Raw genomic sequence first — 10,545 nt, forward strand, 5'->3', positions numbered from 1 at the left:
ACCCCTGTAACCTGTCCAGATCTAGTTGTAGCCTGTCCCTCCCTTCTAGCGTGCCCACCTCTCCCCACATCTTGGTGCCATCTGCAAACTTGAACAAGGTGCTTTTCACCCCCTTGTCCAAATCACTGAAGATGTTGAACAGTGCGGGCCCAAGCCCTGGGGAACCCCAGTGCCCATATGCCTCCAGGTCAAAAATGACCCATCCACCACCGCTCTGGGTGCAGCCCTCCACCCAATTTGCAACCCATCTGACTGTGTAGGCGTCAACACCACAGTCACCTAACTTGTTGATGAGAATGGGGTGAGAGAGTGTCAAAGGCCTTCCTAAAGTCCAGAAAGACTCTGTCCACCACGCCACCTGCGTCCAAGGATTTTGTGACCTGGTTGTAGAAGGCAACCAGGTTGGTCTGACAGGACCTGCCTCTAATGAACCCATGTCGGTTGCCCCTAAGCATAATCTCTCCTGCTGGTTCCTCACAGATGTGTTTTTGGATAATTTTCTCAAAGAGCTTCCCCAGGACCAAGGTAAGACTAACAGACCTAGTTTCCTGGGTCCTCTTTCCTCCCTTTTTTGAAAATGGGGAACACTCTGGCCCTTTTCCAATCCTCTGGCACCTCGCCAGAGCACCACGAGTGCTCGCAGAACTGTGCCAGGGGTCCTGTGATGGCCTCTGCCAATTCCCTCAGCACCCTTGGGTGGAGATCATCTGGACCTGCGGATTTAACAGCCAGTATAGGGAACAGTATCCTGACCTAACTGAAGAATGCTGCTTTTGGTTTCATGGTTGCTAGCAGTATATCCTCACAGCCACTGTCTCTGGAGAACTCCCTCCACTGGAATTCTTACCTGCTCGAGTCAGTGTCTTGTAGATTGGGCACAAGTAGATGCCTGTGGTTGGAGGTTTGCGGTTGGGGACTGGAATTAGCCAGATGATGGCCATCTCTGTGTAAAGCTCCTTGGGACGTGACTCCACTAGCTCAAAGGTAGAGGGGTCCCATCGAGCACCTTCAAGAAACAGGCCATGAATGTAACAACCCTCAGCAGGGCGCTGGGTCAGCTCGCTCACTGACTCCCTCATCACCTGGTCAGGACAGGAAGAGCAGAAATCAGTAAGATGCCTGCAGTGAAGCACAGGCTCCAGGAAAGTGTATTTAAGCCACGGGGTGGTCTGATGGGATCTGTACTAGACCCATGAGCAGGGTGTAAGCCCCCCACTCCCATGGCACATGTATGCTGGGGAGTGAAAGCCCCGGCACACTGGATGTGGCAGGATGGCTGACGACAGCTGTAACTTCTAGCCACAACGGGCAAAGACATCCAATCTACGAGGCGGGAGGGTGGGTCAAACTTCAAATGCAGCAGCCACGTCCTCTGACTGGCTTTGCGGGGGGGGCCCCCCAAAGCACGGGGCCCAGGGTGACTGCTCCAATTTGCCCCCTGCTAGGGATGGCCCTTCCCATGGGCAATGTTGGAGAAGAGGCTTGCTAGGAGACCTGAAGCTAGGGACAACATCTGGACTATGTTCCAAGCTAGAGGCTTCAAAGCACATGGGACCCAGTGAGATAGCCCTAATGTAACAATTGCACAGATCTACCAAGGCTGCATGAAGACTGTTCAGAAGTACCTCTCCAGCAGCTGTTCCCCTGCACTAGCCAAAGCACAGGTTTAGTGCTAGATGCCTGACTTCATAGGCAGTTATTTTGGACACGTTAGTTTTTTTTTTTTTTTTCTGGTCTCTTGGTCCTTTGTGTAGTTTATACGGCTGGAAACTATACCCCTGGGCAACAACAGTGACTCATCCTGGATCACTGACCTGGAAGTCAAAGGAGATGGTGTCAATGGAGATGATGGATTTTCTGGCGAAGTTCTGCAGAGTCCCTGTGAGGAAGGCTTGGGGGAAGAAGAATCCGCTGATCCAGAACACAGGTGGGATCCCATTATTGATCCATCTCTGCAGAAAATCAATCCTCTGCAGCAAGTCACTGACCCATGAGGCCAAGGGCTTCAGTGATGGGTAGGCCTGGGGAGACCAACACATGAGTTCTTTGCACAGAGCCAGGGTTAGTCACCCTTCAGATGCTTTTAGTCTCCAGCCAAATAACATGGGGCAGTTTGGGAACTACTGTTCCCAAATTAGCCTGCCAGAAGTGGAGCAACCCATGGTGCCAGCTGAGGTGGGGGAAGGCAAGAAGGCTTGTTTCCTTGTTCCAAGGTCTGTACTGTGCATTTACTACATGCACCAGTTTAATGTGTTCCACTTTAAATAGTGGCCAGTCTTTGTTAGGGAAATATTTATTTGTTATAGTAACCAAGGGGAGTTGGAAGAGTTACATATTTTGTATATCTTTAAGGAATAATAGAGCTGTAATTATACAAATCCCTGCACTCCAGCTAGCTAATGACCCCCAGCCAATCAGACTACAGGATTCATTTGATGAAGGGCTGAGTAGCTGTACGGTCACTATACAAATATGACTCCTACAACCAGTCAGAGCAAGAAGTTATAGAGAAGCAAGAAATAGTGCTAGTCTGCTTTGATCTTTGCAAGGCTGGACCAGTCCCATGCAAGCTGCACAGCCCTGCTACAGCATCTCTGTGTGAGCCTGCATCCCTACTATTCCACCCAATTAGAGTACAGGATTCACTGGACACAGGCCTGAGAAATGGCTGCCATTCAGGCTGAATTCCTTGGTGGTTTTCTCATGTGATAAGTGCTGTAGGAAGTAGCATACAGCCCCCTAAGCTTGTTTCAGTGTGCAACCAAATTGGAACCCTTTGAAAGGAGAAAGTCTAGTGTCATTACCCCACTGTGCCTGCAATTTAGTCATCTTTGTTCAAGTCACAAGCTGCTTCACTGCAAAGAAGAGCACTTCAAACTTTGCTGTGGTAATGTCCCTTACTTGACTGGCCTAGCACGATGATGGTTATTTGCTAGTAGAGCAGCCGGTGGACAGTACCTTTGTGTTCCAGATCTCTGGGACAATGTTGTTATACAGGCTGTTGGCCATCAGCTCTAACTGGGAGGACATCACCACCAGGCCCTTAAGAGCTTTCAGTAGATCCTTCAGAGTCTGTGCAATTATCTCCAGCAGCCGATTGTACCTGAAAAACAAATGAGATTTTTTGAGGCAGCGAAGTGGCCCAAGTGCATCAGCAGTGCCTGAGCTTTCTCCCAAAAACCAGTGCCGCTCAGTGACACCATCCTTGTCTTAATGTAAAAACAAGATCCTATGTGATACACGGTTCCCATTCTTAGTCTTACTGCTCAGGCTGCCTGTCTGAAAATTCAGTGAACACCAGTTCTTGTGGTAAGTGCCGCCTCATAAATGTAAAGCCCTTATTTACATGACTACCATAAGCAGGCTTTCTGTTCTGAAGCCCTTTGCTCCAGCTGCAGGGTGAAATCCACTGAACAATCTGAAGTCCTGTATTGAGATCCAACAGAACAGGTGAGATTTTAAGGCCCTGGGCCTTAACTGTAGCTGCTCTGGCAATGTCAACACCTGAGGGGTACAGGTACTGCAGCCCTACCCTGTGCAGGGGGCATGTGGTACCTTCCATGATTCCTTATGGTCAGCTGTAAGAGGCCTCACATGGTATTTCTTCCCCCAGGATGGCAGCTTGTGGGGGGATGGGATGCATAGTGATATACCTTCCCAATAAGGAAAGCTGCTCGTGTGCCTATGCCCCTACAAGTGGTTACAGACCTTTACCTGATCACCTCCTGCACCAGCACCGTGTTCATGGACTCCTCATAGAGCACTGGATACTTCAGCATCACATCCTTCAGGTTAATTGGGGCAGGGAGCTTCTCCAAGATGTCTTTCAATGTCTCCTCTACCACCTAGAAGGTAGACGGAATAGGATGAGAAGATGCTGTGGAGACTGCTTCTGGGTAGTGAATTTTGACCAAGGTCAAAGAGGAAATGAACAGGTTTTTTTCAGGTCCACACTTTTATAAGTTTAGCAGGAAGGTCCCTTCTACTTATTTCATCCAAAAAATACTCCTTGGGGGAATTGTTGGGCATCTCCTGACCTGTAGAGGTCTCCCTTTAGGAGAGTCCTTAGGGGACTTAATAGACGAGATAAGTGGGGAAAGACAAGACAGCAATGCCTGGAGTGTTAAACCTCATTTAGGGGAGGCAACTCATAGCCAGAAACACAGGGTTGGTTAGTGTAAAATAAGGTGACGTGACACTTGGAGAAGCACCCTTCTTGGAGATTGCCCCATTAAAGGAGCCTTTCCTAGCACACTTCTGGTTACAGTCTCTACACGTGGAAGAAGCTTCTTGTTGAAACCTAGTCGAACGTCTGCTGAAGGCTGTCAATCTGTTGTGGCTGGTAAGTGGTAGTAACACAGTTTATGCTGCTTTCCTGGTTCTTTCTGGGAGGAGGCACAGCCTTACCCCATGGGTGGGTGGAAAAATGGGCTCTAATCTTAACCCAATTGTCACAAAAGCAATGTGTTTCAAGTATGGATCTACTAAATACTTGAACACAGTGCCCTGAGTTGGTGGAACAGGATGATCTGTCCCAGTTGCAACTGGTAGTTATGTCCATCAAAGGTTTGGGTGCCAAGAAGTAGAATCAGGAAAGGTCCTCACTAAGCATGTTCAGCTGGAGTTCTTTCCAGAAAATATGGAACATGTCTAGGAAGCCAGAGACCAATGGCAAGTGGTGCGTAAAGTGGAAGGATGCAGGATCCCAGGTCTCTGCCTATTCCTTCCTGAACATCAGAGGTCTGTGTCCCTAGCGAGAAAGTAACAGCCCTTGAAACGGGGAGGACAAACTCAGCTACCTGCAGCTAGTATTGCACCAGGTACAGAAATCCCCTTAGTAATAGGGTGGACATGGATGCAACAGATGATTATTGTGGTAACTCACAGCAGGAAGGACTCCAACCTCAGGGCCCTAGTAAAGGAAGGTTGGGAGGAGGCTGAGGTTACTGAGTGTGTCAGCAACCAGCAGAGATGCTGTAGGAGCTCAAAGGGGAGGCTTCAGTTAGCCCTGCAAGCAAAGATAATCGATTATTTGATGGAGGATGCCATATATGTGGGAGTAAATCCCTTTCCAGACAGCCTGAGAGGTATGACTGAGTCTTAATTCAGATTAGGAGTACTGAAAGTTTTCCTAGGGTGAGTTGGACCCTAATCAAAATACTCCAGTAGAAGGGGAAGGAGACTTGAGAGAGACCCTTGGAGAGTGGGCAGTATCTGCAAGGAATAGTGTAGGAACAAGCTTGCCCTATTGAACACATGGAGAGTTTACTGGACTTGACCAAAGGGTACTGGCAAACCCATTTGGGTGAAGTTGCCAAGAGGAAGTCTGTTTTCAGCATGGACTTGGGATTGTATGAGTTCAAAGTGCTATTCTGAACTGAAGTTGGTCTAATAAAAGATACCAGATTTACCAAAATGACTGTGTCTGCTTATGTCCTTAGACCAACACAGCTACAACCTACACCCCACCCAGTAAGTCTGAACTGAAGCCATTTTTGAGCCCTGTCAGTCAAGGGTTGACTGGGGTGTATTTTCTGGAACATTTTGGTACCCCTGGGCTTTCAGGCCTCCCACAATTGCCAGGTCTCAAGAGCAGCAAAGGTTTTTCCAGGTGTTCCAGGCCACCCTGGCTTGAGTGGGTTGAAAGGACAAAGTACATTTCCAGTATTAACAAGACTGCCAGGTGTACCAGGCTTTCCCACCACTGAGCTGTACAAAAAGGGTAAAAGACAAGATGATCTGGACTATACCATGTCAGAGAGCTCTTTGTTCCCTAAAGGAGGCCTTAAGCAGAGACTTTGTTTTAGATAATTCAGATGTTGAGAAACCCCTTGTGGTTTACACAGAGGTCTCAGAAACCAGGCTGGGGGCAGTCTTAATGCAATCAGATCCCCAAAAGGAGAGAGAGACCCCATTGGGTATCCGAGGGACAAAACCTTTGCTACAATTGAAAAGGAATGTCTGGCTCTTAAGATGTGGGCTCTGAAGGAGTTGCAACCCTATCTATACAGAAGATAGTTCACAGTGTACGCAGGTCATTCATTCACTACTTGCCTGGTTAAATTGGATGAAAGGCACCAAGACCAAACTACTGAGATGGAGCCTGGCCCAACCGGATTCCAACAAGTGGGTATTTCACATTCAGAGTAATTAAAATATATTACTGATGCATGAAGAGGAAAATTTGTCCTTCCCTGGTTTCCTGGATGCAGTGATCTGGCTCAGTTCCATTTTTAGAGGGCCAGATATGACACAGAGAGGCTCAGTGTCGTGAGTTCTAGCCTGCAGTTCTGGTGGGGGCTCAGTGGGATTAGGCTTTGCTGTCAATAGTTTGATAAACAGGACACCTTTATGCCCATTTCAGCCCAGGGGGAGCTGGCAACATGGGGCTCCCTGCCTGGTTCTCTGCAAACGGACTACCTAAGTCACAGAAGCTGCCTCTGTATTTTGTGGTGCTGGCGCAGAATTAGGTGCCATTTTTGCACCAGACAGTGGTGGCCCCCCCCGCCCCCCCCATCTCTGATTAGCCGAGGGGCCCTGAAAGTCTCGACCCTTCTTGGAAATTGATAGATGCCCACCTGTCAATCTCTGGGAAGAAGTTCAGGACTTTTAGGGCCACTCAGCCAATCAGAGGTGTGGGGTGGGGGGCCTGCTGTGATCTTCCATGAAAGTTTCCCTCTCCCCCCCAGTGCTTCAGGATGCCAGGGCTTCCCACTTCTGTGTGCAGCTCCCTTTTCTTTGTTTCCCTATTCTTCTTTTTTTGCAGTCCCTGTGTTTTTTGTGGGGAACCTACCAAATTCACAATGTCCATTAAAATTGTAAAATCGTGACTTTGTTAGGTCCCTACCCATGACCTTCTGTTTCACTGTATTTGGCAAGTGTTGTCCCATAGGTTAATAACATAGTTCTGGAACTGTTTCATTGCACGTGTGGCTGACTGGGCCTGAGGAGAACCGGTGAAGCCTGACGGCTGAGAAAAAGTCTCAAGGAAGGAGGAGAGAAGGTCCCAGGGAGGACTGAGGGAATGGGAGTGGCACAGTAAAGACAGCTTGTTTTGAAGCAGAATCTGCAGTGCTGTGGGGGCATCAGCAATCTGATACCCCTCTTCTTTGAAGAACAAAACACCCCCCACCCCACCCCCATTCCAAGGAGCTGATCAAAATGAAGGAGCTCTTGGTGGGGGTGCTGCAAAGCATCAGGGCAACCAGGGACTGAGAAGGGCAAACCTCTGGCTTTGAGGCTGGCCTCTTGTGAAGCCACACCAAGGGTGGCTGCAGGGGGGCCTTTCAGGAGAGGGAGGCCAAAGAAAACTGCTTCTAGAGGAGTCCCAAGGCAGAGCTTCTCCTCAAAAACAGCATTGATTTTGTTACACCAATGCAGTAATCCCATTGGGAAGCAAACTTCTCTGAGACACTAACTCCAGATCCGCTGTTATAGGACTTCCCAAATTCTCGTCAGACTTTTAACCTAGTTTTGTTCCAAGTGAGTCTGCAGTTGGGATGAGAAGGGCACCAGATTCCTTTATCTGAGGAGGGACAACACTGTGCCCTATCAGAGCTGCTTTTCTTGCAATATTCTTTGTCATGTACACAATGCCCACAGGAGCTCAGTGAGTTTTCTATGAAAGGGAGACACTGAAAGGCAGGCCCCCGGGGTGGGAGGCAACAACAGTTGTACCAAGTTACTGTTTTTTTTGCACAAACCTTCAGCTAAAAGCAGGAAGGATGCTATAATCCATCACCATGGCATAGGGAATTTACACCTGCTAGGACAAGCTGAACCACCAACATCAAGGATTGGACAGGATTAAAACTGACTGATTGTACAAGGATTGCAAAAAACTGGGAAGAATGAAAGAAAGTTATTGCTACATCAAAGGTGCCCCAACAGTCAGTACAGCCTCAGGACTGACTTGACTTGACTTGATTTGACAAGAGACAAGCCAGGACTGAGGCTAGCAGCTCTATGAAAATCATCAGGGGATTTGTGAGGAACAGACGAAGTCTGGATTCCTATTTGATATCTGAATGATACCTGTGGTTGTATAGTGCTCCCTAGTTTCAGTCCTGACTTGGGGTGGGGGAAAGCACACCATCTATGAACGACTGGTAGTACATTTTGTAACACCTCCACTTTCCTTGCATGGGGAGCCTGCGGGGGGAGGGGGGATGTGGTGGTGGAAGGATCTTCTCTTCAAGAACTGACAAGGTTTGATGGTCCTAGGTCTAGGAGACTCGGCATGGGCAGAGCTGGGGATGATGCTGCTATAGTAAAAAACAGTATCCGGTGTGGACTTCACATTGCACTGTTTCACCTGGCAACACAAAGGACAGAACAGAGCGTGTTATCATGCATGTGGCAACCCAAGGCACTACAAATACGCACCTCCTCCCTGCTTTGGCCTCCTGAGGCGGATGTTTTTGGCTGCAGCTGAACAATGGCCCCAAGCAGGGCAAAAGTCTCATTCTGAGCAAAAGTGATGTTGGCATTGTCATGCAAACCAAAAATCTCTGGGATGTCATTGAGTGGCAGGCTCTTGATGTATTGGAGGTAGCCCTAGAGAAAAAGAAGCATGTAGGTTGGAGGAGCAGAGCATTACTAAAGAGGGCTGAAAGGAAGCATAGCACAGCTATGGAGGTATGGGGTCTATTCAGATTGCTGTTGACCCTGACTGGTACATGTGCATTTACCTGTTTCCCTAATTTACTGGGCTTTATACAGCCTTGGTTCTTATCAGGTGATACCTGTTTGTTACAGTAAAATGTAACACTCCCCTCCAAGTTAGCTTAGGGTTACATAATGTTTGCTCTCAACCTGATGGCTCAAAGGCAGATGAAGGAGAGGGGAGCATTCTGAGGGAGGCCATAAGAGTGATGAAGGTTGTGGCAGTGCTGACATACGAGAGAAGGTGGTGAGAAGCCTGCACGTGCTATGTAGTTTGCCTGCAGGAGGTTGTGAGAGGAGTTTGACTGTGAGGGGAGTAGTCATATAGGCATTAAGCCTATAGAGTGTTATAGAACCTAGAGCCTAACAGCAGTAAGACTTGCACTGCTTTCTTCATGTTGATAACTAAATAATAAACTATACCAATACTGTGCATTTTACAAAGGCTATTTTGGGCATTCTGCTGATAGCTACCCACATATCCAAAATCACCCTTCCCACTTCTACTGTTAGCAGAGATCCTTTACACAAATTGTCTTCTACTGTTCCACTGGACACCTACCGTTGCGCCTATTGATAAACAGGGCACAGATTCTGATACATGGTATGGCTTTGTGAGGTGTTATCATCCTGTGTTTTCCTCTAGTGAACAGGAAGAGTACAACATTGTTACAGATGACCTCACAACATTACAGGCACATGGTTCTGTTTTGTCTTTTGCTCTGTGAGTTTAAGAGTATGCATGGTGTTCACAGGCTGAATTACTTACATTATGGTCGTATGTGGTGCTGATCTGTTTGTAGATTCCTGACTCGGAATAAGCAAAATCTGGAGTTAGAACATCTGGCTGGTAGAAATCTTCTAAAATATTCATGATGCAGCGCCTGTCCCAGTCATCAGTCACTCGGCCTCCATAGTTAATTTCACCAGCTGTGTACTTCAGCACCTGTCAAAGAAAATAGAGAAGCTACATTAGAAGTGCTATCCTACCCTAAGCAGATAGTGGCAAATGTCTAGCTGGCACATCAGGATGGATTTCAGCATGAAGGGAAATGAAGGAGACAGTTGGCAAACCCGTGGCACAGGCTGCCTCGCTGAATGGTCAGGTACAAATTTCTAGTCCTTATTAGTAAGGAATACTGCCAGGAACTGCCCAGTGGTGAGGGTGCATACAACATCTCTAATTTATGTGGTACTTAGACTTGTGGACAGTAAGACCCATCAGAGCAGAGCCTTGTTTTACCTCCAGCATACCAGCTCTGCTCATGACCCTTTGGGGTAACCAAGAACAGCCTCTTTGGAGAGCTGTGCAATAGGAGTTAGGATTTGCCTGGAACATGCAGCACAGAGCAGGCCTGACTGCATCTTTGGCTGCACCTGGGCCCCTGTGTGACTGCAAAGAATCCCAGCGATCTTTCCACAGAATTCAGATGAGAAGATGAACAGCTGTAGTTGGAGGCAGCTTCTAAAGTCCCAGCCACCTAGCCAGTGTCTGCTAAATTGCTCCTGTACAGCTTCATTACTGTCCCTACACTGTACTTGAGAGCTGTTAGGCACTTAGATCTCTTTCCTGACTTCCCTAGAAGCAGCAAAACCTACCAGTTACTCGTATCCTGGATAACCTTATGGAGATGAAGTCAAATCCTGTGAGTATATCTATTGGGGGGAGAGAGGGAATCTGCAATACATTACTTCCGTAATATAGTGACAGTTCGTTCTAGTTCCCTGCATTTTGATTTAGAAACTAATCATTTTTAAAATTATGTTGAGTCCATGTTTACCTTCTATTTTCTTGCATAATATTTTAGTTTCTATGAGTTAAAAATCTTTTAGTCTTAATAGGGTTGTTGATTGTAGCCGTGTTGGTCTAAGGACATAGGC

At 47.6% G+C, this 10,545-nt stretch overlaps 1 protein-coding gene across 2 annotated transcripts in view; it reads right to left on the minus strand.

Annotated features, from left to right (window-relative positions):
• Positions 1–10,545, minus strand: part of DNAH1 (dynein axonemal heavy chain 1) — a 145,284-nt gene that overhangs the window by 2,249 nt on the left and 132,490 nt on the right. For both annotated transcript variants that reach the window (XM_019537076.1, XM_019537075.1), the window contains 6 exons: positions 9,434–9,610; positions 8,386–8,556; positions 3,715–3,845; positions 2,959–3,103; positions 1,815–2,021; positions 848–1,082 (listed from right to left, as the gene is read on the minus strand). In XM_019537076.1, the coding sequence (XP_019392621.1) occupies positions 848–1,082; positions 1,815–2,021; positions 2,959–3,103; positions 3,715–3,845; positions 8,386–8,556; positions 9,434–9,610 (1,066 nt within the window). The remainder of the gene's footprint in view (positions 1–847; positions 1,083–1,814; positions 2,022–2,958; positions 3,104–3,714; positions 3,846–8,385; positions 8,557–9,433; positions 9,611–10,545) is intronic.

The sequence above is a fragment of the Crocodylus porosus genome, unplaced genomic scaffold (genome assembly GCF_001723895.1).
Source record: "Crocodylus porosus isolate Cpor-Errol unplaced genomic scaffold, CroPor_comp1, whole genome shotgun sequence".
NCBI classification, from domain to species: domain Eukaryota; kingdom Metazoa; phylum Chordata; order Crocodylia; family Crocodylidae; genus Crocodylus; species Crocodylus porosus.